Source organism: Aythya fuligula, chromosome 4 (genome assembly GCF_009819795.1).
Source record: "Aythya fuligula isolate bAytFul2 chromosome 4, bAytFul2.pri, whole genome shotgun sequence".
NCBI lineage: Eukaryota > Metazoa > Chordata > Aves > Anseriformes > Anatidae > Aythya > Aythya fuligula.
Window position 1 is genome coordinate 67,926,806 of NC_045562.1, and position 26,971 is coordinate 67,953,776.

Sequence of the window (26,971 nt, forward strand, 5' to 3'; positions counted from 1 at the left end):
TTGAAGTCTAATATTCCCGCAGCCAACTCCTGATCATCTGTAGCTGGATGATCCACGGTGCCCACAGATATCTCAGGCCTGGCACTGCACCTGAATTGCTTAAGATCCTTTCAACTCCCTGGGAACTTTGCAGGGGAAAGTGGTGAGAACTACAAACTGCTATACAATATGGTTTCTTTTTCTATTGAAATATAATTAATTGGCATATTCCCATTAAAGTAGAAAGCTGAAATTTGGCACACATACATTGTAGAGCTCTACATGCTGGAGAAGTGGCAATTAACATTTGAACTTTTGTTTTCCACTGGAGTTCACCAGAAGGTCAAGAGCCTTTTTTTAAGACTCGAACTGTTCAAATAGCCTTTTGAAACACTCTTGAAAAATGGCACTCGGATTCAGCATGTATCACTGACAGCAATATAAATTCCAAACTTGAACCTGAACTTTTTCATTACAATTCTTGGAAATGGAAGTACCGGCAACCATAGAATCATCAAATATCCCAAGGCGGAAGGGATCCAAGTATCACACTGAAATAACCCCAATAATAGAGAAACCCCCTGAATAATATAGACATTATGGGAATATAGACATACTGGAAATCTGCGTGCAGTCACTTGAACAGTTTCCAATGGAGATTGCAGGACTTATTATTTCAGACTTGGCATCAATCCTTTCTTGTTTGGGTTGATTTCTACAGAGCTATATAGGTCTTCATATAGAGCTTTTTGTTCCGGAGGACTAGCAGGCTGCTTCTTAATTCACGTGCTGCCAGGCTCAAGATGGCTCACAGCCCCGTGAATAAATCAGTTATAAACAATACAGACTCGACTCTAGGTGCTTGCTGTGGATGTTCAACAGTCATAGAAATCCTGCTACTTGAAATCTATAGTCTTGTTGTGACCATTTCCAAGGAATTAGCCTGCAAATTTAGTCTTATTTTCATCTGTTGCACTTTTGGTAGAGTTAAATGACTGATCAACAACTGAATGCCTAAGTGAATATTACCACCTTGGACTCCCATTCATGTCTAGAAATTACTGTTCTTCCCCAAAACTGCAGCTGCTGTTGTATCAACACACTGTCCACTGAAGAAACTCATTCTTTCTTCTTTTGGAGGATCTTTCTCTATAATACATGCATCTTGGATTTCATTTTCAACATAACATAATCATTTTTGCTTATGCAATGTATAAATAAAATGCGAAAAGTTCACAGTCTCTAAGAGAACCGACGCACTGCATATACACTACTTCTAGCAGTTATCGCAACAAATTTTACATCCAGGCATCCCAGGTGTAGATTTGATTATAGACTCAGAGAATCATGTCTGTTGCCAAAGTACTCTTCTTAACTTATAGAAGGCCCCAACTATACCCAAAGTTTATCAAAAATGTGTTTTTAAACCCCATATATGTAAGCAAGTGTGTATACAAGGGTGGACTGAACATGAGCATACTTAAAAAGAGGCAGACTCTGAGGGTAGAAGTTGTTTACAATTTTGGGGAATTCAGATAATTCATAGAAGAAGCTGATATGGAAATGCTGCGGGTGGTGTTTTGTAGATCCTCCAGTTTTCTTTCATTGTTTTTTGTTAAGCTGAACTCCTCCTCCTTCGCTGTGTCCTCAGTATTCCTCTAATACTGCCTACTCCATCCTCAGAGCCTTCAATCAATTGTCTATTACATTGCCACATGAAACTAAGTCTCTGAATTATTGTTATTTGAGCTCTCCATGACTGATCTTTTCTGTCTAGGTCTTCTAAATATTTGCTTTAATAATCCTTTACAAAGTACTTGCAACTACCTCTTCAAGGCAGATGAAACTAATAAAAGCATACAGTCAGTGATTTCTGGCTGTTGTATGAAACAGCTGGCTATGATCCCTTGAGGCCTCTCACTGCAACTCCAGTTATGTTCTCCTTATTAACATTTCACACTGAATTAGGACAAATGGATAATTCTGTGATGGATGGATGCTATGACGTATTCCTATGAGCTACAGAGCATAATCAGATAGTTATTGGGATGTATATTACAATATTCTGTGTTTTAGTCACAGTCCCCAGAGAAATGCTATAATATGGGTATGCTCAAAATGCATCATGTGGGAGAAGACTTGGAATGCAGCCCTGCAGTGGTTACCCAGGCAATGCAGGGACTGCCAGTGGTAATGCAGGGATTACCAGGCATTGGTTCTGACCCTGGGCTGCCTGGACCCAAGTCCACAATCTTGGCTTTGACAAATCATATCACAGATGGCAAATCTGGGCAGAACCAGGCCCATGAAACCATAGAACATTTTGTTTCTTAACAGGAGAAACTTCTGTGCTTTGTGAACTGAATTACTAGGAAAAAATACCTTGTATTTCAGTTTTCTCTTTGGCCACACATGACCAGGTGGCAACCCCAATATCATCAGTCTTTGCTTTTATAGCAGCAAAATACAGCTTGAAGTTCTCAGATTCCTGTTCAGATGTTACCATTATATCTCTCCTTAGAGAAGCCATTGGACAGTCACTTTGGTAACAGCACTGTCCTGCTTACTGGTCCTCTGTCTTGAATGTTCCAAGCCCAAAAATTTCACTACTCACAGAGCATGACAAACCAGCTTAATTTCTCCTCTGAAAGCAGTGTAATTACAGCAGGAATTGTATCCATTTTTACTACTTTACCTTCCTCTGGCTGTGGTAAGATTGAACAAGGGTGTAAAACTTGACTGCTTTGTAATGCATTTGTACAGGTGGGCTAAATTAATGCCTTGCTTATGAGAATTTGAACATGCCCTGCTAATAGTCTCTTAATATGTTTTTATACAGTGAGATTATTTCTAAAAATGAAATGAAACAATGGGAAGTTTCCTCATCTGGGATTACCCCTACATCCATGAAGTCATCTTTATATTCACAGCATAAGCTTTTGATTCTTGAGTTAAAGAATCAACTGTAAGAAACAGTAGATTGAGGCACAGATCAGCCACTACCTGTGAATTAGTTTATTTTGGTTGTACACAACCACAGATATTTGCTGTAGTAGCAAAGGCAATCAAAGAGGTTCCTGTTCACTCTTCTCTTCATCTGTTGATTCTTTCACTACTATTCTTCACTTGAAGTTGAATTACCTGTAAGATTTTAACTGGAACACAGAAATGAAAAGGAAGGCAAGAAACTCTTTAGAAGGCTTTCCTGCCAAGAAATAATAATCAGAAATTCCATTTTGAGGATCCTGATTTGAAGCTCTGGAGAAAAGTGTCCTAGCCTGGCCCCAGATACTTCTGCCACTGTTTGACCCAGCTAGGATTTATTTTGCCATTTTATCCTCCAGGAGGCTGATCTTGTCCTACTATTCCTACCTCATCATAACAGCAATAACAATACCCGGTTCTTATATAGTAATTTCATTTGCAGATCTCAGAAATTCTTTATAAAGGACTTCACTGCTGTTGGTATAAATCAGAATGTGAAATAGAATGAAACATGTTTTTGAGTGCTAGAGGGAATATGCTACTTATTTGCATTTTTTTTTACAAGGCAAGTTTGAAATTATAAACCCGTTTACTTCAACTTTTTATTTCAAGCATCTTTTCTCTAACATACAAACCCTTAAATTTTATCACAGAAATAAAAGAACAAAATGTATGAATAATAGAACGTGAAAATAGGCTTGAGCTAGCAGTGCACAGCTAAGTTCTTACAAGAACAATCCTGCTAAGGTTACAAAATTGGGTTTTATCCAATGATTCTGTCAGTATAAAATCACAAAGAATTGTTGCATGTATTCTTAACATTACAGAATAAGCTTATAATTTTCTGTTCAAGCAGATGAACATGTATGAATGAGGTGCCATTATTATTCTGCCTTGATATTGAAGGCCCCAATGAAAATATTTGAACATACACCAATCATAGGGGAACACTGACTTTGATTCAAATGGATTCCGTCATGCACTCCTGTAAAAGAAGGTTTACTCACACAAATACGTCTCATTCATAAGAACAGTGCTGTTAATTTCATGAAGACTACTAATTTGCATTAAGATTTATCTGCACAATTAAGAAAATTCCAGGCAGCCTGTGATGTGCAGAAACATTTCTCTGTTAATCGAAGTAAATATTTTCTAAGTAAATATACATGAATAATTATTTTGTGCCTCAACTGAACTCAGCCACAAAAGTCATCAGGCAGTATCTACAGGTCAGCATCCCGAAGAAGAATCCCAAATTTCTGACAACTTCAGGCTGTTGCTAAGGCTGCAAATCTGCCTTCTGCTGTTTTTGTCACTGTTGCTGGGGGACCAAATGCTGCTTCTAAATCCTCTGCTGCAGGTGCATTAATATAATCTAGCATTACTTGGTAGACAAAGGACCTCTTCTAATGCAAGAGAAGAAAACCTAGATGCTGTGGTGATGAGGATCTGGTAAGATACTTAAGTAAGCAAAATTACATCTACCGGGAAAAAAAAGTAGCAGGTGCAGATCATCACACATGCAGCACTTCCCTATCAGAGAAAAAATATTCCAGACAAGGAGATAGAAATTGTCTCAAGTAAAACGTCAGGGTACTGACACGTAAGCCATATAAAGCTAGGTGAATGGAATTGACAGGAGATGTCATGTAGTGGGAAGACCGTGTTGCAGGCTGAATGAGCTCAAGATGCATCCAATCCAGTGGCTCGTTTCTAAGATGTTTACCAAAGAAGGGGCTGGAGAGCATTTAGACAGAGAGTGATTTGTCTGTCTATCAGATTATGATAATTCTTCTAGCCACTTCTCTGTTTTTTCTAGCAGTTAATGAAATATATATATATATTTCCTCTCAATGGAATTAATAAAAAACAGTCCATAGTAAGCCCATCAAAACAAAGTGACCAAAGGGTTCAGTGTTCTAAAAGCATTATGCAGACACCCGAACCTTCTTTCTCCCTGCACATTACAAAACAACTGTACTTACGAAAAAGACACAGGCATCCACATGAACTTTCTGTGTAATCAGAATAAGGATAAACCGTAGCCTTTTGAATATTAATGACTAGAATTTGCCTATCCCTTGAATCTCACATTTATATAGAAGCCTATATACTTGCTGTTCAAACTTTGTGTTTGGACATGCTTTGAAACATCCAGATGATCAAAGCTTACATATGTATGTCACCAGTAATTTAATTTTTAGCCTATTTTCCCAAGAAAACAAGGCTTATGGGAAAGCATTGTCAGTCAGTTTATCCCTCTCGCTGACTTTAAAACATAGCTTTTAAGATAATCAGCACTTTCAACCATTTTGAAAGAGAAGCAAAATATATTTACATTTCCACAAGTTTCATGAAATTTAGCAAACAAGTAGAGGAGAGAAATCCAAACCGATGACCCCGGAGAGGAAAAGGCAGGCAGAACTTTGTTGTCATGATTTCTATTTGGCAGCAATGGAATTGTATATATGTTGCAATGAGGTAACTGGTACATGTATAGCTCCAAACAAGCAACTGTGCTTTTTTGGAAAGGAAAAAAAGCAATGGAAGGGAAAAAGGCTTGATAAGCAAAGTGGCAGTGGGTTATTTAGGGAAAAAAAGAACACAAATTGGCAAGAACCACAAGTTTCAACAGATTCATTGTGTACAGCAAAAACTTCTACTGCCTGAAATCAAAGAACAAATGCAAGCAGAGCCAAGAGTGAGTATGTAAGTTAGGGGGACAACTATAAACCACATGAACTGTAGATCCTGTGTTTATTCTACTTTCTCAGATGATAAAAAATACATTTTAACTCGATCTTTGAATGAATATGAGATAGTCATTGCATAAGTACAGAAACTCAAGATTTTTATGATAAGAAAATAATAATTTCCCATTTTATTTCTGAATTTAAACTGAAAGTAAAACTAATTTCTGAATTTAGATGATCTTAAAAGTTGAGAATTCATCTGATTAATAAAACACAATGAAGAAAACACTAATTGTTGAAAAAAATCGTAATATCATTACCTTATGCATTTTTGCGGTGTCCTGAGACTTCACAATTCTGCTGAAGTGCTGAAGACCAAGCTCTTCTAGTTGAAAAGTTGCCAAATAACAAATAACTATCAAAAGATAAATATATTTAAAATGCAGCAGAAAATTCTAGTAAATATATACCCTATACTCAACATGTTCTGGGATTTAGATTGTTACTTTAATTTTAAATAGTCTTCAGTATTGCTTATCTACCTGGGCAATACAGTGCTTGACAATGAGAAATTGTAATAGGATTTTATAATATTAACCCTGTGTTCATTACTAGTATTCTGACTGTGCTGTGGTTCATATAAATAAGTTATATAGTTCATATAAATAAGTTTCTTGAGTTAGATCTAAGCAAGTGAAAGTCTACCGTTTTATGTAGAATGCATGCAGAATTTTATGCAGAAATTGTAACAGCTGAGGATCTGTCCACTTACACAAAAATTGTAAAACAAGTGTAGTTATCCAAAGTCATGCTCAGAGGTCCTCTGGATGCCTGCAAATATCTGTTTGCAAAACTGGGAGATCTACCAGAGCAGAATTTGGAATCCTCTAAAATCCTGCTGTGATTTTGCAGTCATTTCATTCTGCCAACACCACTAAAACAAGCAGCTTTTTCAACCCCTGAATGCTTGTTCCTATTCCCCCTTTTAGTTCCTGGTGTTTCTTCTCTTGGGCAAGTACAGTCCCCCACACAGCCAAGTTAACTCAGGCTGTGAATTTTAACCTGAAGCAGTTTCTTGATCAGTTCACTGGATGGCTGCTAAACACTCGTTCTCACTCTTGGGGGTGAGAATGAGTGGCCCATGATGAAGACACAGGCAGCCCATTTCTTCCGGTAGTAGCACCATCTTATACACCAAGCATCTGCATACTCCATCAGTGAAATTCAGTGTTAATCTGGCAATAAGGCAGGAAAAACAGGAGTCAAATGGCTCCTGACAGACACAACTGAAAAGTTTCTAAAAGAATTACATTGCTGAAAATAGCTTTCTTTTGACATAACCAAAATTTTCAGTGTAAGCAAGCTTATTCTGACAAAAAATGTAAAGAGATGACATTAAAAAAAGTTTTGATATTGGATTTTTTGACATAATCTGTTTTTAATATTGTTAGAGAGGATAGTTTTTACTCTGTTACAAAATCAGTTTATTACATAAAACAAAAAATTCAAACATAAAATATCATATCTCTACTATTTCATTTACTTTTCTTTCTTTTTTTTTTTTTTTTTGAAAGTGACCGTTTTGCACTAAATGTTGTCATTTTTTTTTAATTCTGAATTATAATAAAACCAAACTTTAAAACTGTGGAATTCTCTGGGAAGTCCCAATCTGATTTTCGCATCCCCTTCTGGCATGCATGCAGTTTGGTATGGGAAGAGTCAGTTCTTTAAGATTTTAATGGACCTGTAAAGTTCACGAGTTCCTGTATCAGCTCTTATTTGACCTTATTCACTTGGATCAATCAGACTCACTTGCAGTGCAGTACTTTAGCTGCCACCAAATAGTAATGATGAAATCAGTAATTCCTGACCAATATGCTGCAACCAACTCAGTGTATCGTTAGACTTCAGTCGTGTGCTTTAGCATAGCAACATATTTAAGCAGTCTTAGTAGAGTACACGTTTATCTCCTACCAGCTTTATTAAATTCAAATCTGCTCACACATAGCAACAGCCTTTATAAGCAGCTTTGATCATTTAAGTGTCAATGCAGCTTGGTAAAGGGAATCACAAGCAGCTTAAAAAAATCTAAGCCAATGACCTTAGACTCTCAACTTGTTGATAAAGGAAAATCTTCCGCGGTCTCCCCTTTGCCCATGATTAATGGAGGCTTTTGTGTGGACCAGTCCTGACAATCCAATTACAGCAACACTCAGCTTAAAGTTGTAATATATGTGCCCCAGACACTGAAAAACATGGCTTTGTAGAAATGGAGACAATGAAGCATTATCATTTAGAATCAACTCAATGTACCATTAATTTCATCTCTGACAGTTTAGATTCCATTTAATTTGTTATTTGATTTAGATTTCTATGCTTTTCCTGGGACTGTGGCATTAACAACCAGAATTGCAGTTAAAATGTAATAGCTTTTAGAACATAAAATGTAGACGTATGTATATTAATTCAATTTTTAGTATTTTCAACCACTTTGAATTACACTGACTGGACTTTACAAAGTACCTACAAAACTTCAGAACACGTAAGACTCAGAGAAACAATGCCAGTGCAGTTGTGATTCCAATTTCTTTATGGGCTTTATAACTCAATCTCAGTTATATTAAGTGCATAGCATAAAAATATTTAAAGATCACTTTTCGATGTATTTCTTAATGCCTGAAATAACATTGGTGATAGTAACTAGTCTGATTAACTAGCTCATACTATCAGATGTAGTAATATTGTAACTGATTTTAACCAAGTCACTAATGAAAGGGAGATAATTGACTTATCTCACAGAGACAAGACAGAAGTCTATTTAATGTTATTGTATGACTACTAATGAAGAAGTCCATGTATGGGTGGAAGCAATGTATCTCCTTCTGTGAGATATGCTGTGCTCTTCAGCAAACAGAGCTTTGTTACACAGTTTCACATCTGAATGGCGAAGATATTAGATTAGAAGGCAATAAAGGGAAAACTCTGAATAATATTTTTTAAAGTGATAGTTGAGCTTTCCAGGTATTTCTTGTAGTCAGTGATGTCATTTTCCACCTGCACGTTACAATTAGCTTAATCTTCTGGCACATTCTGCAGAACATTCTTAGGTAAATATCCAGCTAACACCTGTGAGAATCCAGACTAAATAACAATCTCGGGATTTAGGCTTTAGATCATAAGGCCATTGGAAAAGGTCCTGGATTTCATGCTGCACTAGCCACAATGATAACAAAACCTGCACTAATAATATAATATTTTGTAAAGTTCTGTGTTAAACACATTTGCTGTTTTAAAGACACTTACCTACATAGAGATTACGCTCAGAAATCAGACAGTATTTCCCATCCCGAACAAAAAAGGCATTGACTACTACATCCAATAAGGATTTATATTCTATGCATCCAGCAAGTGTGTCCAATACAAATTTTTCTTCAGTCACATTAAGAGTCTATAGAGATATAAAATTAATAATTATTAATACATTTTGGAAATAAAATGTTAGTTGTGTACACAAAGAAGTACAATCATTTTGAGGCAATGGAAAACCACAAATACTTAAGAGCAGTGCCTTTGAAGGGCTGACATTTCTAACACTACCAAGACATGGGACGTTGTAACAAATTAATGGCCCTTATTCAGTAAAATGTAACCTCCCCCAGTATTAAACTTTCAGCTGATCTGCTGACATGTGAATTTAGTTAAAGGGCCCTAATATGTGAAAGTCAACAGTTAATGACAACAGACAAAATGGCAGACAAAAATGATTCTCTGACTTAAAGAAGTTAGCCAAGAAAAAAGCCAAGTCATCTTCTGAAAAGATAGTTCACATTCAGTATATGATCTCTCCCACTGATCTGAGATGTAGGAACAACTGACCTGCAATGACATAATTTCAGAGGTGTACCATGCCCAGTAGGCTATCGCCACTAGCATCATAATCACTGTATTTGTCTAATATAATACAATTTTAGTTTAAAAGTATTATTAGGGGCTTCTAGAAGAAAGTATGTGAGTCTTCTGATGCATGACACTATGTAGGGCTTGGAGATGGCAAATACATGGCAAAACTTTAAAATTACAGTTCCAGTTTTTACATGTAGAAAATGACATAGAAGAGTTCCAAGTGTATTTACTTAGCTTGTCTTTCAGAGCAAGTACAGCTCTTTTTTTTTTTACTAGTCCTGCTCCAAAGCCAGGTTTCACTCCTTTTTACATGCACATTTTCACTAGAAACACATCACTGTTGCTTCTGTATAATTGTCTACAAATACATATGTATACATACTCACAGGCACACATATATGCAGGCAAAATTACACAAACACACATCCTTTGTAATTTCTTTACTGCCACTGAAATCACACTAATATATCTGACTCTCTCTAGAAGAACTGTAATAGAAAACATTGCTAATAGTACACATCCAGAACGAGAATCAAACTCAGTTTTTGTGGGTTTTAGGTCTTTAAAGCTAGTAATAGTTAAAATGATATACAAAGCTTTATTTCTATAACTGAAGTAATCAGGTATGACTTTGGATATATTCTGTGACCCATATATGTTGGGTAAGAAGAAACAGTATAGCCGAACTATACGTTACATAGAGACACTGAAGTTTTACAAAGTCTGTTGGGCATCTAGAGACCGAGTGCAAGTAAGCAGGGTATCACCTTCATTCTTCATTAGGGCTCCTGAGAAAGAAGAACTAATAGGCTGTGGTTGAGATAGCAGAAAGATAAAGGGGAATGCAATCGGGAAAATGGAGCCAACAAGAGTGAGATGGCAAAAAGGGAGTAAAGAGAAAGGAGTGCAAAGGAAGGTAGAAGAAAATGGGAGATACAGGAGGGCTTTGATGGAGGAAGGACACAAATGGAAGAGCAAAGAGACTGAACATATCCGAAAAAAAAATAATTATATATATATATATATATATATATATAAAATTGATGGGAAGCATGAATTCCATCTTGCTAAGCATTGAGAATTCTTGTGAGGGATACCCTCCATTCCAAATATACCTTTTCTAGATTTAAGGAAGATCTTTCATAAATGAAAGCAGACAGAGAAAATCCAGAAATCTAATCCCCTACCAATATTTAAATATATATCCCAAATTTCATAGGAGGTATCAGAATTCACCACAAAAGGCAAAAGCGAACACAAACACCTGAAATGCAAAAAGAGAGAAATAGTTCAAACAAAAGTAAGACTGTGGCATTTTTAATCTAAAAAGATGTGTCCTCTTGAACAGATGATTTTGTTCACAAGCAGATCAATCTGCAAATAACAGTAGCTCTGATAGTAAAGAGAAGTTCATGTTAAAATTGGACAAGCTTGCTGGGAATATGCCCTCAAAACCTCCTACAATTACTTTCTCTAAAAGGCTAGAAAATAAATAGTTCTTAAGATATTCATTTGATCAGAATCCTTGCATTCACCTCCTGAGTATCCTATGTGTACAAAGTCCTCCAACAAACCCGTGCTTTTCAAGTGTACTTTTGAGAGAGGAACAGAAGTAGACACCCAGATGGCAATGGGAAGACACCATTACCCAGGGCATACCTCCTGCACAGTTCAGACTACAAAGAGAAGTGCAATTGCTTATATACATTTACTCTACTTTTGCTGTTCTGATTTAACTAGTCAGCCAGAAGCTAGTTGGTAGAACAAACACAGAAATTTGTGCTTACCCTTGTCACAGCTAGAGGCAAAGAAAGTACATAACCACTGCATGGCCTTGAAGTAAGCAACAAGTAGCAGGAGGTGCAGCCTGGGGACAGCTGTGCCCCAGAACATTTATACTGACCAGTAATTCTGTGGACCACATGCCCCAAAGAGTCCTTTCCTCTTATCACACATTATCATACACTGAATCTTTTTTTAACTACAGAAGGTACTAAGTGTTCTGTTTCTGTGTCATCTGAGTAAGTGATCTCATCCACACTCATAATAAACTAAACAAGACTGGGCAGGATCAGGACTTGGATAAGAAATCTCAAAGGTAAGCCAGTTTTTGGTTAAGTAGGCCTGATAATCTATTAAACCAAAAACTGACCTAATGCTTTAAAAAGTTCATAGTCCCTGCTACGGAAAATGCTATGTACAAGAAATAAATAAATAATTATCAAATAGTTGTGGTCATTAATTCTGGTAGCATTCCTAGGCTGTCCGCTGAGACCAGTAATTCATAAGTGCATTCTTTCTCTGTGCCTTCTTATCACAGAATCACACAGAATGGATTTCACAAGTGGGTCAAGTGACCCAGAAACAGTTACTACAATATGATGACAGGTTGTAAAGTTACAGCAGCTTTTGGATGAGATTCTCAAAACATGTCACAAATATTAATTGTGCTTAAAGAAATTCCTTCTGGGTAATACTATTTTGTAAAAGTGGGAACTACAGGACCGAGCTGGGAAGAAATTTTCCCCAGATAACACCCTAAGTCATTGGTGGCAATCAAAAAAAAAAAAATTATAAATGCTAATTTGTGAGTCTTTGTGCTGTCCATCAGATCATATTCCTACTTTCTGAATTTCACTTCACCTCATTTCTCTCAAACAACTAACAGGTGGTTATGTTTGCAAGTATCTTCTGTGTGTCTTTCAGCATGAGGAGGGCCAGATAATTTACAGGTGAAAGTAATATGCAGCTATCATCTTTTGTTGCACCAGCTATTGAAATATATCAAGGACAATAAATCTAGAAAAATATGCCTCCAGAAACAACCTCTCTATCTCTAATGCTACAGAGTCTATTTTTTTTGTTTTGTTGTTTAAAGCGAAGTAAGTTTATAGTAGATGAATACTGGATGGTTCGGTATTTTTAATGTTCGGGAGCCTATATATTACTGTGCTGAGCAATGCCTGCACTGTATGTAAGCAAAATATTGTTATATGTGTTTGTAATGTCATGTCATAAAAATACCTGACCATATTCTCTTTATGACATTGAATTTCAGCTTTTCCTGATTCCCAAGTGATTAAGCTGTAAAGAAAGGATCCTGTCTGCAAAAAAAGATGCATGAGATTGACCTACCCTAGTCTGAATATGTGCTGATTGGCATTATCTCTGCTTTTTGGGAGATCCCTGGTGCTCTCAGTCTGCTTCTCTGGGCGCATTTTCCCTGCTTCCTGCTCCCTCACTGTGGCTGGAAGCCAGTCAAGTTCCTTCAAGAACAGAAGAGACTGTGTAAGAAAACTTAAGCACAGGATTTGTAAGCACGCAACTTTCAACATGCGTGAGTACAAGCAATAGCATGAATTAAATGGAAGAGCATCTGGAAAAAACAAGCCTTGCCACAGGGGGTGCATGATAAGCATGGTGACAATGGGATCTGTTTAAGGGAGGTCAGAGAAGGATGGGTAAGGAGAGACAGAAGAGTTCTTGTTTCTAGAGGGAAGGAAGGAAATGAACATCAGCCATACCCTGCTTGAGACTGCTCAGGATAAGGATTTAGTTTAAGGTGAACAAACATTTAAGGTAAGAAGCTAATATTTGATGAAAAGATAAATACCTTTCACCTCCCGAGAGAACTGTGAGTAATGGCATGTACTGAACTTGTCGACTTCTACACACATTTTGCAGATGCAGTCTGATTAATTCATAGCACTTCAGCTATCAGTGCTAGTCCTCTCCAGGGGTCTAATCAAAATGCCATGGAAATGAAAGAGAATATCCCTACTGACTTCACTGGGTTTTGGATAAGTCACCAGAACTCAGTCCTCTTTGCTTCCATTAATTTCAACAGGGAAAAAAGCCCTGGGATCTTAGGATATAAACACAAGAATGCACTGCTTCTACTATTTACAGTCTATGTTGCATTCACCGGCTCTATTTTCATCTTCATGTGATAATGCCGACCATCTTGAAGAGGTACAATTAAGGTTATTTTCCTTTGTACTTATTATTAAGCCATATGAGCAGGACATTGTGGAAAAATCAGATTCCATCCTTTTCTTAGAAAGATCATAATTTACATTTATATCAGTAACCAATAGTACAAATTAGACTCGTATAATTTAGTAGGATTTTTTTTTTTAAACTACATACATCAAAGTAATCTTGCATTACATGATTTTCATATTTAAAACTAAATCTATGACATTTGATATTTGGGGATTTTACTCACAATTGAGTGGGCATGTGTGAGACATACAGCTGAACCAACACAAATGAGAACTATGAAGAGTTGTGCCAAATTACACCATGTTCTTGCAAAACAGAAAGCTCAAAAGCAGGTTCCTCTTGCTATCAATGAGAGGGAAAAAGGAATAAAACCGTGAATTTGGGGTGGCAATTCTGCTTATACAGAATTAAGCTTTTCAGTAGATGGAGTTTATAAAGCTCAACGTGATTGGTCTGATCCTGAAACTCTAACTGAAGCAAATCATTCCACTGAAAATAAAGTGAGTTATTTACATAGAGAAAGGCACAAATGTTGCATGATAACTTCTGCATTAAAATCCATAGCAAAAGCTTGATTTTAATAGTCACTCCAAAGAAAAACTGTCTGGGATGCTTCAGTTTTGTACAAAATTTATTTTTTTCTTCAAAATGAATAGATGCAGTCCATTTTTATAAATGGTCTGATGAAATGATGTATGTTATTACTTATGTACAATACACCAGATGAAGGATCACTACGATGTCGATCATTTTAATAGATTTAATTGAAAACACTAAAAAAAGGGGGCTTTAGTAAACAAGAACAAAGACGTTATCTGGAGGGCATCAATCTGATGAGAAGAGTATTAAAAAGCATTTAGGAAGATAAACAAAGAGAAGTAGTGTGGGCATTCAAATGAAGAACAATAGAAATAGAGATGTTTAATGTTTTCAATATGAATACCCATAATTTAAAGAACTAAGATTTAAAGAACTATTTTAAGTTAATGTGCTATTTGGGATAATTCATACTGAACTCCGTTAAATACCAACAAGGTCGCAACACTGAAACAAGCATTTATTTGCATTTACTATTTGTTTTTATTAGCTTTGAAGGGCATAACATGATTCTTCAGGATTGAAGGTGAAGGTTTGCTTGTTGCAACTAGGAATCACACATCATATTACTAATGAACCCATGTTCCTATTGAAAATATTCCCAGTGAAAACAAGTTCAATATTATGTTGTAAATGTTATAACGTACAACACAATAAGCATGAGGACTGTAAATAGCCAAATTACAAGTCAAAGCGTAGTTTCTTTCCTGGAAGAAAATCAAGTCTGATCATTCATTGGGAACAATGAACAGAAATTCTTTTCATGATGTAAAATTAACATGTTGCAGAAATAAAATATATGGAGATTAACACAGAATTGCTTCTAGAGTAATTTTGATCATAACATTCTAATTAGAGGAAACCGTGTTGATTTATCTCGCACTATTCAAGAAATAAAAATGCTTACCATATTTCATTTGTATTTCTCTAACAACAGAAGGCTAATAATCAGTGAGATTCACTAGTGCCATTTGTACATAGAAGCACGAGCTAGGAGTTGGAAAATAGGAAATGACACTGGAATGTGGTTTTCTGTCTTGTTTCCTGAGTAGCCACGTAGAGATTATCTTCTCTTAACAACCTGCTTTTCTGATCTATAGAATGAGGATTATCTCAAACATGTTCAGATATAAACTAAAAGCACCATAAATTGCAATAATAAATAGAAAAATAAAAGCGTGTGCTTGAGTGTTTTGCTGAATCGTGACCGAAATGCCTATACAATAAATGAAGAAAGAATGGAAGGCCTCAATGTTGTGCTGAATACAGCTTTCTGTTGGAGCTGAAACCAAATATTCAGCTGAGCAGTAGGTATTTGAAAAGACCTTCATCTGCCTTCTGAAATGAGAGGTCCCTTCCAGAGAGCAATGAGGTATCCCCTCAGACTCCTCTTCTGCAGACCAAACAACCCTAATTTCCTCACTTTTCATAAGTCTTGTTTTCTAGACCCTTCACCAGCTCCGTTGCTCTTCTCTGCACATGCTTGAGCAACTCAATATCCTTGTAGTGAGGGGCCCCAAACTGAAAACAATATTTTTGGAAAGTCCTTCATTTTACCATTTAACAATATTTGAGATGCAATCTCACCAGTGCTGCATACAAGGGGAAAATCCCTTCCCTAGTCCTGCTGGCCATGCTGTTCCTGATGCAGGCCATGATGCCATTAACATGGTAATTCTGAGTGTGTGTCACTTGAAAGACCCAGCCTTGAGCTAGTTATAACTACACTAAACATTACTAACTACACGACACTTGGGCAGTCTGTTTACACGTTTCCATCACACCACGAGAAGATTCTATCTTTATATATACAGTGGTTCAGACAGATCTGAGCAACTGTCAAAATAAAGCTCACCTCTATTCTTTAAAATTCAATTTCTATTCCTTTGGTACTAATTTTTTGATTCCCTTTTTGTATCTTGAAATAGCAAGTGGTTGCAAAGTGCAGTAAGTGAAGAAGAAAAATGCATCCCAACAGTTATTGGATATGCTATCTGCATCATCTGCTTCAATCACAAAAATACAGGGAAAGATGGGTGCTTTTTCAAAGCAGTACACTGTGATTAGATGTTGTCGTGGTTCCCACTACAGATGTGCAGCCACCATGATTGTAAATGGATGATGTAAAGGCAAAAAACTTAAAACTTAACTCTAGATAGCTTTATCTAATTCCTCTGCAAATTAAAATGGTCAACTACTTATCTCATTTACACCAACATACGTACAGACTACAGCTTCTGACTCTGGAATATACCTGGAAGCAAATAGTACACCCAAATGTTCTTCAAATAGCTTCCTCTCTCAAAGCTTGAGACAAGATTTCCTACAATGAGTGAATGTATTCAGATGGGAATAATGTAATGATACTTAAAAGAAAAATTATAATGATGAATTAAGAAACAATAATATTCAAAAGGTTGAATAAAAACATAATGATGTTTTTTGGGCTTTGATTTAATTACTTATCTAACTTTATGTGAAGGAAAAATTAGAGCAACTAAAGATTACAAAGAAAATCTTGCTGAGAAGTTATTATGCAAACCTCTGTGTTGTGTCACCTTTGCAGCAGCACAGTGAAACCAACAGAAATGTTGTGCTGGATTTGGAGCAGAACGTTCAGCATGGACCTATTCCTTCTATACTAATAAAGTAAAAGGTCTAATATGGAATTCTGCCAGTCAATTTTCACTTAAAGCAAGTTATTCTCAGTAGTTGGTACATTTTTAACCTACAGTTTTGACCCTTCGGATTTTATGCCTCTTTCTTTTTTTCATGTTCTTTTCAAGTCCTTCATTTAAACATATATTTGCTTGCCCACTTTGCCACTTTCATTTCTTTTCCTGTACCTCAGTTTGCCACCCATTTTTAATGCTTTAATTTGTAAGGATTCCCACAAGAATAGTTTTATACTCCTGGTGGATTGTTGACAGGGATATTTTGGTCAAGACATATTATGCCTTCAAGACTTACTCCCTTAGGATTAAATCCAATTTCCTTTTATAACATATCTACATTCACTGTGTACGTAAATAAGAATTCTAAACTACAGTCTAAAATCCAGCCTCATTCTGTATCATTTCCTCATTGTTGTTGATTGTCATCTGAAGATGCTAAAACAAAACTTCAGCACTCTCTTGCAACTTCCTTCCACAACTTCTTTTCCATAACTTCAGAAGTACTTCTTACTAAGTAGGCAAGTCTAACAAAATAGAAGATAGTGAGTTGTACAAAAGTCAAGTCTGATTTACTGCATACCTAACTAACTAAATATAAAGAGAGCTGTGTCTTGCAATCATATGGATTTGGGCTCTTGGAATCTGATTCTCCTCATTTTTGTCTAGTCAGCAGTCCACAATATTAGGTTTGCTATTTGTCATTCTGCTAGCACAAAAGATACAAGCTTGGATTGAGTGTGGTTTAAAGTGATGGCCTTAAACAGGATTCTAACTTGGAGGAAGTTCCTGCAGAAATCAGTTAATACCTAGTCAGTTAATGCTGGCTAACTGGGAAGTGGCCAAGCCAGGAGATCATGTGTACAAAGATGCTACAATATTTCTAGGACCACAAGTCTATTCTGAAACTGAAAAGAAAGTGAAATGAATTTTCCATGAAGAATTATAATCACCCATTTGGTACAAAAATATTGCATGAAAGCTTAATTTTGTATAAAAATAGATCTCTCTTTTAATTTTCTCAGATAAATATGCATAAAAATTATTATATAGTAAATGAAGTGAAACTGAATGATTTAAGATGTCCCAGACAAAGATTATTGCCTTATCTGTGGTATCAGCTATCCTCCGTGTTCTTTCCCCTTTGAAAGAGTTTATTAAGAATCTTAAGATCCATGTTTCTCTAATGGAGCTACTACTTCTGTTGTCTTTGTATCACCTTTCTTGGGCTGAGAAGAGCAATGATCTGAATATTAATAGGTATTTATTTTGGCAGCAGTGGTAGCTGAATTTACCCAGTCTTTGCCCAGTCAAAAATGATTATTTTGAAACTGGACCAGTTCCATGATGTAATTCAGCGTATGAATCCAGAAACAGTTATGCCAGCACTACAAGGCAGGAGGGCAGTGCCAGAAAACAGGGACCTGAGTAGAAACTGATTAAGAAAGTAAATACCCAAGAAGTGTGCATCACTGCCTCAGCTTGTGATGTCCATATCAGAACTCTGAAGTTTTATATTCTTGTTATCTGTTGTGTTTATGCAAAATAAACATAAAAGACTAACTAATTGGCGTAGCAGTATTTTAGACCTTATTGTCAGAAGTGGCAATGAGTACTTGAGCTACAATGTGGCAATGCGGAATGAGGGCTCTGACAATGCAGTCTGATAATACACAGCATGCACAAACAACAGCAGCCTAAACAATATTATTGTCTTTTCTTAGTAATTTTCTACAGCTGATCCAATCCTCCAGCTGCACCAGCAGAAGTCAGGGGTGCACTAAGGACAAAAAGATGGGAAAAGATGAATGAACATGGTGAGGAAAAGACAGGAACTGCTTCAGCTGGTATAGCTACACATTGTTGAATCTTGTTCTGGTTACCTGCAGCATTAGATTAAAAGCAGGTGGTTAATTTAGTGCCACTTGCCTTCCATCCCACTGTTCTGACAGTCACATCCTCAAAGCAAGAATACCTGATCCTGTGAGTCAGCTTCTAAACTGTGTTTGTGTATACAAACAGGTGGTGCTGGCAAGAACTTTAATTTAGAAGGAGAAAAGATGAAAGAAAAGTACAAAACAGCTTAGAAGTGGGGGAGAAACTTTCCCTGTCACCATCAGATCTGTTTTAGTAGGTTGCTGCTTCCCCCATCTTTTGTTGCTACTAAAGCAGTTATTTAATGACTGATCTTTGCTGCCTTGTTTTCTGGTGATAACCACAAGAAATTTGGACTTTACTCCTGAATCAAAAACATTGGCACTGTAAGAAAAATCTATGAGAGTTACAACAGCATGTTAGAAAATAGATAACTTCATATTTAAAATCATGTAAGCAACATACATGTAAGATGAACTGAAACTGAATATACCTGCAACATCTCTGCTGATTCATTCAAGAAATCCTCCACGCTCTGATTTTCTGGGTTAAATTTGTTAAGCTGTTGGACTATTAGCGCAATATGTTTTCCATGGCTGACCATCTTCACCATGGAGAATCCTATAAATATAGTAAATCATTAATTTTTCATGCCTGCTTCAGTTGTAGCATAATGTATGTTGATAGGCTCATAGAGAAGATACACTGCAGTAATGTACACAAGAACATTTAGGTCAAGCTTTCAAAATCATGGGTATTCAGAACAGCAGAAATGAGAACACTAGAAACAATAGAAACTTCAATAACATAGAAGACACAATTACATACTTCTTATTCTGCAAATATCTTGGAAGATCATTAGATCATACTTTAAATGATTTCTGTATCAGATTATTTGACAAAATTTAATTAAAGATAATACTAGAGAAAAGCATTAATTTTTGTATGTGTGCTACACAAGTCCTACTTACTACATTGATCTTCCCAGTGAGATGCAAGTGAATACAGAATTTTACTCTTCAACCTTATTAAGTGTTATTACTAGCGGCCTATTTTTCAAGACAGAAAGAAAGAAAAAAAAAAAAAGAACAGGAGCGGAGATATGAGGAATACAAGGAAGCAATGAGACAGTGTTGGTCAGCAGGCAGCGATCACAGCACATCGGTAGCTTAGGCCACTGCCAAAGTTTTCCAGGGCACAGCAGCTGAGTACACTTAATGCTTGATGCTTTGTTTGTGAAATGAATGGATTATATCCACCTCTAATAACGCCTTAATCATACGTGAGTCCACAGTTCTGGCTACCTACACTTTAATGTTCACATGACAGGAACTATAATTCATCTGTTTACACTCACAGGCATGTTGCTGTGTATTAAAGACCAATGACAGTAATGAGCAGGGCTGAAAGTCAGGAATCTGGTTTAGCAATGGGAAAAAAATGAGCAGAGAAGTCATTTCACATGGTGAAAAAAATATTTTTGAAAATTGTTCTTTAATTTTATATGTCATTATACTCTGCTGTTGGAAAAGAAAGCTTGGTCAAGATGATTCATTCCCACTGTGGTTAATATAATTCATTTCTTGTTGTGAAAGGATGTTGTAACATTTTCCGATAGTGTTTTTATACCCTGCCTTTCAGCACTATCAAATGTAATTATAATTGCCTGAACAACTCTTTTAATTACTAATGTCAAGGTCCTTAAAAAAGGTGTTTTGTGCAATATAGACATTTAGTTACCTAGTATGATGAAGATAAAATGTCCAAATAAAGAAAAAATGACCAGCAAGACAGGGCTGGATCATGACAAGTGAGGACAAGCAAAGAAGAGGTGCTACAGTGCCTCTGTCATCGGGGGAATCACCATTTCTCCCCTCCTCTGCGGAACATGATCTGTTTCTCTGTACCTGCCAAGGTTCTTAGACTCACAAGGAATTTCGGATAAGGGCGATTGAAATACCTCTGTACTCAGACTGAATCATAATTCAGGCTCCAACAGCTCTCCCTGTGACAAATATTTTTTCTTCTGGCACAGCAGAAATCAGTTTGAGTTCCTGTGCTCTGTACATGCCAACATTGCCTCTTCTCCCTCCCCACCAAAAAAAAAAGTCATTAAAGCAAAAAAATGGAATATGAGAACTAGGACACATACACCTTGAGAACTCGGGACATACAGGGCTTCTTTGCCTGTGACCGTGTTTAAAAAAATGCTGCCTTTTCATTTTATGTTTGTTGATTATTTTAAAATAATCAACGTTATTTTAAAACACATGCACCAGAATTAAAATGCATTGTGTTATGGAGTGCACACTTATTGCCATATGGTTATTTAGGAGAAAATACTAATTCCTGTGTATAAAAATGATACAGAATCATTGCACACAAAACGGTATACATTTCCTTCCATTGTCAGATGTAGAATTTCAGTTAAAGGAATTAAGAACCTGACTTAGCTTTATTTTATGGCAGAGCTTGGAGATATTCTGAAAGTAACTCCATTTGGTAAGGTTGACCACAATTATAAGGAGTTGTTTCAATGGCATGAGAGAGGCCTTCTGGTTTCACATTCATTCCTGCATTCCTAGCCTAGAAAGTCTGAGATCGCATTTCCCCTGATGAAAGCAGTGCTTGGGGGGGGGCTGAACTCAGTCTCCCTGCAAAATTCACTCAGCTCAAGCCGCTCAGAATGGCATAGGTGTTCTCACGTGTGCTAGAAAGAGAGCCACCGAACGCAGGGTGCTGTTGCCTCCGGGGTCACATCCTGCTGGTCGCATTTACGCTGGAATTTAGAACCACAGAATCGTCAAGGCTGGAAAAGCCCTCCAAGAGCAGCTGACCCAACCATCGCCCTACCATCAGTGCCAGCACCAAAGCATGTCCCTCAGCGCCACGTCAAAGCTTTGGATGGAGAACATAAATGCTGCAGATCCAGCTCCAGATCTCCCACTCCTTTTTAAATTTTCACGTTTTTCACTATTTTGTCCCCTACAGGCGTTGTATTTCACACAGCACTTTTGTCACTCGATACCTTGCGGAACTTTATGAGCAGGGACCCGCTGCCCGAACCCTTCTCAAGGAAGCAAATCCCAACAGTCTCGTCACGATATGTCACGATATGACGAGTTCCCCTCTCGGTCTTCTGTTTCGTGTCTGGGTTTGGGGTTACCGGTCCCCCGGGGAGGCCACGGGGGGCCCTGAGGTGCCGGCGGGGCGCGGGCGGCCCCTCGGGCGCTGCCACCCCCGTACCTGGGGCCGCTCGGCGCCGCTCCCGAGCCCGCTGAGGCCGCCACGGCCCGGCCCGCCGCGGTTGCTAAGGGCCGCAGGGGCTGCTGGGAGTTGTAGTTCTCCCACGCGGCCGCTTTCGTATCGCACAACAGGCGCGGCGGGGGCAAAGAACTACGGGGGTGGGAGGAAAGATGGCGGCGATTGTTTGCCGCCGTTGCCAAGCAGGTCGGTCGGCCACTTCTCCGTTTTTGCGCTTAGGAGCGGCTAGAAATGAATCCGCACGGACTCGGGTAGGGTTGCTTGACAGAAGCAGATGCTTGTTGCCCAGAACCGGCCAGGTTTACCATTTGGGTGGGAGAGGAGACTACAACTCCCAGCACGCACCGCGCGGCAGCGCACCCCACCTCACCCCCAGCAGCCCTGCGCGGCATGCCGGGACATGTAGTCCCCCCCTTCCTCTCCCCTTACGCAAATGAGCGGCGGAGGGGGCGGGGCGAGCCCTCCTCCCGCCGCCTTGCGATTGGCGGCGGGGCCCGAGGGGGGAGCGAGCGAGGCGGAGCCGCCCCGCCCCCCTCCCCCCGCGCATGCGCAGAGCGGGGCCGGGGCGCCGCTGTCGGGCGGGCGGCCGCGGGGGCTGTCAGTGAGGCGCGGAGCCGGCGGCGGCGCCGGGCGGTCCCTGCGCTGCGGGCAGCCCGCGGCCACCACAGCCGCCAGCAGCGGCTCAGCACAGCACAGCACAGCCTCACCTCACGGAGCGTCCCGGAGCTTGCCGGCCAGCTCCCCCCGAGCAGCCCCGGGCGGTGGCGGTGATGATGAACAGGTTCCGAAAGTGGCTGTACAAACCCAAGGTGAGCGGCTCCGGGGGGCTGCGGGATGACAAAGCACGGCGGCGCCTTGCGCTGTGCCCTTCCTCCTCACCTGCCCTTCCTCCTCGCCCTCCTCATCCTCTTCTCGCTCTTCTTCCTCCTCTCCATCCTCCTCTTCCTCCGAGCCGCGCGCCGGAGGCAGCGCACAGCCTCCTGCTGTCGCGCCGCTATCGCGACAGCGCTGTCGCGAGCACCTCGTCCTCCCCCCTCTGTCCCTTTCCCCTTTCATCCCCGGTCCCCTCCTGCTGCCGCCCGGGTTTGGGTGCTGGAGCCGAGCCCCTGCAGCCCCCGGAGGGCACAGCCCGCTGGGGGGGGGACTGGCGCACGGACAAAAAGTTGCAGCGTGGTTTTCGGGGAAAAGTTGCGGTTTGCCTTTTTTTTTTTTTTCCTGCCGTCGGCACCCCGGCCAGCCTGTGGGGGAAGGCTGCCGGTCCGGCGGGGCGGCTGCTAAAAGAAAAAGAGATAAAATTGAGCGGTGAGGGAGCTGGGAGCGCGGCGAGGGGCTGAGCGGGCGGGGGGGGGGGGCAACAAACTTCAGCTGTGCCCCATAAACTTTGTGCTGTCCTCCACATCAAGAGATCCTAAGGAATAAAAAAGAAACGTGGAGCTTGCAATGAAAAAAAGAAGCGGGAGAAATTGTGCGTGCAGCCTTTGTCGCCGTTTCTTTATCAAAAAACCAATTAGCCTTCCCTCTAATTGCCTTCCTGATAGAGATCTGAGCTTTTTTTTTTTTTTTCTCTTTCTGATAAACCCCAGGTTGGGGTTTTCTGATAAAGGGTTTCTCGGGTTGGTTTCAGAAGCTGGCTGCATTGCTCCTTGTGCTCCTCTTCAAAATGTGGCAGTGGGGGTGTAGTAAGGTGACGACCTGTTCCTTCAGGAACAAGCATTTGCTCTGATTTTCCTGTTGACTTGTTACGGATGGTGTATTTGAGCTAAATATGCAGGATTTTGCACGGTTGGTTGTTCGGTTTTGGTAGAAAGTCAGATGGATGCGTTCACGTGTAGCTCTCCTGGTTGCTCTCCTTGCTGTCCCGTTTGACCAAGGGATCCTTAGGGCTCCTTCCCGTCAGGCTGCTGGCTTCCACAGTCTGCTGTGGAATATAACCTGTTTCAAAGCTGTTTTCTTCTGGGATTTTTATTCTGGTGGGGGCTTATCCCCACTCACGTTACTTAGTTATAATCTTCTGTAAGGTACTGCAGGCTCCAGGTGTGTTTTGGGGGCAGGAGCAGTATCAAACCGATGATGGAGACTGCTCCTTTTGAGGCTTTCCCCATCCTAGTGCGATGTAACAGGACTTCTGCACGGCAGCATCTTCTGCTGGTTATTTGGCTGCTGTGGGGTGTTTGGCTGCTGCTTTGATTGCATCCGGAGCTGGTTGTGAAGGCAGAGGGGGAACGGGACTGGGAGGGAACAGGGGAGCAGCGGGTTCACAGCACAGCCCTGTCAGGCACCTGGGTAGATGCTCATATTTGTACATGGCTGAGGCTGAGAAATGGAACAGAGAGGTATTACTCAACACGATTGAATTACAAAGCCGTCAGGATAATTGCCAAGTTACTGTAAGAGGCAGGGACCTGCATCTAGGCAGAGACATTTACTTCAGAACTGCTGCATCTGTTTGAGCATAGCAAGGAGGTGAGAGAAAACGTGGGTGTAGGGAAGCGGAAAGTCCTGACTAATGTTGGGAGCGTGTCACGAGAGCAGCACGGCTTTCCTACGGCCTTACACAGCCCATGCTCTGACTTCTGGCCCTGCCCTGGCTCTCCAGGTGTGCTGCCATGCCCAGACGTCAGTAAGCAGGGTGCTGGAGGTACCCAGGGACAGAAATTAACGGCAGCGATGAGGGCTGCACAGCTGGCAGGAGGCAGACTTTCAGCTGATGTATTAGAGGCAGAGCAGAGAGATGAGGCTTGGTTTCCAGCCTCCTGTGCTGCATCGATGGTGATAGAAATTTTTGTGTGCCTCCACGTTGGTGGAACGAGGGCTGCGTCCTCTGACTTCAAGGCACTGCAGGCGTCCCGCTGCCTGTTTGGCTCTGCTACCATGTGCAGAGAAAGGACGATTCCTTCTAAATCAAAATATTTGTGCGTACGCAGAGATAGACCAGAGATATTCCCTGTCACTCCAGGGAGCTTCTTATCTCGTACCTCTTGCTGTCGGAACATTCCACAGGTGCGAGGTCAGAGCCTGCTGCCGGGCAGACCTGAGCATCCCACAGAAGTATGGGAACTGCCTGGGTTTGGACAATTCAGAAATGTTTTTGATGCTCAAAGTATTCTGAATAACTTCTGTTAATGCTGCTGCTGAAGTTCCCAGAATAGCTTGAAAAGGGAGCAGAGAAGAGCTCACCGGGGTTGATGTTTTGAATTTGGATCCATTTTATTGATATTTTGAAAGAACTGTTCAGTATTTGACATGGGAAAAAATAATCTCTGTAACCACAACTCAAAGATGTTTTTAATCTGCTTAGCATAAAAGACTGGAACATCTTCAATGGATGTTCAGTTTTCTTTATTTAAAACATTATTTGGTGATTACATCTATGAATCTGAATTTCCTTGGGTTTTCTTCACGCTGATGGTTGCTTTCTGTAGCTGGATTAGCAGATGCATTTTCAGGACAAGAGATTCTTGCTTTCTGTTAACGTGTTTCTATGAAATAACATTTAGGGATGCGTGGATGGCTGGTACTGGGAGAAAGCTTGTTTTCATGTCTGTGCATCGTACCTTTCTCTAACTTTTTAAGGGCCTTCTTACTAAGCTATGTTTTGGGAAAGTAAGCCCTAGGTAGCAACAATGCTTTTCGTAATATTTATTGAAGGACTTAGAGTAAAACATAGATATGCTAATTTAAAACAAGGCTTTAAAACAAGAGCTAGTAAATGAGCATCTTGGAAGTAAGAGGAAGAGAGAATATTCCTAGGGGATCAAGAGTAATCCCCTAATGTAGAAAACTGAGAGGCAATGGCAAAATATTCATTAAGTGACCTCTAGGAGCTTCCTAGAGGCTCTTTGCATAAGGATAAGTGGGTTTGTTTATTTTATTTTTTTAATATATATATAATAATAAATGCATATCTATATTTAAAAAGTAGGTAAAAACTGATCATTAAAACCTGCAGATACAAATGTAATCTTGCTTGGGAGCATTGTCAGTGTTGCTTTGTGGCAGAGCTGACTCAAAGCATTAAAAGATGGGAAATAGAAAATAGCCAAGACTATTTATTTATTTATTTATTTAAAGAAGAGGAAAATATTCGTAGGATTTCTTTTTAGGAAGAAGTTCTATACAGAAGATGATGAATCGAAGCATGAACTTTAGAGGAACAGAAGATAGTAAAAATTACTCTGGAATACGTGCTTAACACCCTGTGAAGAACACTTTTAAAATTGAGTCAGTAGAATGAGATGTAGGAAGAGGGAGGATTATTTTAAGGAGCACTTTGATGGACGGAAATGGTGAGAAATGAAAAAGGATGAAGCTACTGGAATAGCCAGGCAACTATTGAGGCTAGTTTGGGGTGAGTGCAAGGAAAAGGAAGGATCAATTTACAGAGTGATAGGAAGAAAGCACTATCTTATCTTAGCTATAATTTCCACATCTTAAAAGTGAAGTGTTTACTCTTCACAGAGCGAGTACAGTCGTGGGAAAAGTGTCTTAAGAAAACTATTGAATGAAGAGTGAAGGAAGAGGTAAATTGCATTTGTAGCCTAAAATTTCTTTTTACTGGTGCTGTACAGTAACCGAAGTCTTTAGGCGCTGCTGTTTGTGAACAAAACTTGGTATTTAATACTAGATTTTTGTTAACATCTTACTACTTTCCAAGACAAAATTTAGGAATCTTTCTTATTTGGGGAGACCTCAGTTACCTGCTTAATTCATCTTGTTGCTGCTGTCTGATCAGAGGCTGCAGCTATCGAACCACATTCCTCAGCAATATTGATAAAAATCCGGAGGAAGGCAACTCAGACATCAACAGACATTGCTTTAGAGCTCTGCATGCTGAAGTGCTTTATTTCAGAAGCACCATCTAGTGGTTTGAACACACGTGTGGAAACTGGGGATTCTTTGCAGCTCATTGTGGCTCTGCAGCCGACTTAAGGTAATTCGAAGTCGTATTATTTGTTGGCCTTGGTTTACCTGCATCTGAAAAAGCCAAGTGGGCAGCTT

The 26,971-nt window shown here is 39.5% G+C and overlaps 2 protein-coding genes across 4 annotated transcripts in view; one reads left to right on the forward strand and one right to left on the reverse strand.

Annotated features, from left to right (window-relative positions):
- Positions 1-21,843, reverse strand: part of CFAP99 (cilia and flagella associated protein 99) — a 59,107-nt gene extending 37,264 nt beyond the window's left edge. The window contains exons 1-4 of the mRNA XM_032187503.1: positions 21,738-21,843; positions 19,203-19,330; positions 8,961-9,105; positions 5,978-6,072 (exon numbers count right to left, since the gene is read on the reverse strand). Of these exons, the coding sequence (XP_032043394.1) occupies positions 5,978-6,072; positions 8,961-9,105; positions 19,203-19,322 (360 nt within the window). The 5' untranslated portion in view covers positions 19,323-19,330; positions 21,738-21,843. The remainder of the gene's footprint in view (positions 1-5,977; positions 6,073-8,960; positions 9,106-19,202; positions 19,331-21,737) is intronic.
- Positions 21,844-22,601: 758 nt separating this feature from the next.
- ZFYVE28 (zinc finger FYVE-type containing 28) overlaps positions 22,602-26,971 on the forward strand; it is a 144,740-nt gene continuing 140,370 nt past the window's right edge. For 2 of the 3 annotated variants that reach the window (XM_032186082.1, XM_032186083.1), the window contains exon 1: positions 22,603-22,782. In XM_032186082.1, the coding sequence (XP_032041973.1) occupies positions 22,744-22,782 (39 nt within the window). In that variant the 5' untranslated portion in view covers positions 22,603-22,743. Of the gene's footprint in view, positions 22,783-26,971 lie in introns of all 3 variants that reach the window. The other variant, XM_032186081.1, reaches the window with a different exon arrangement.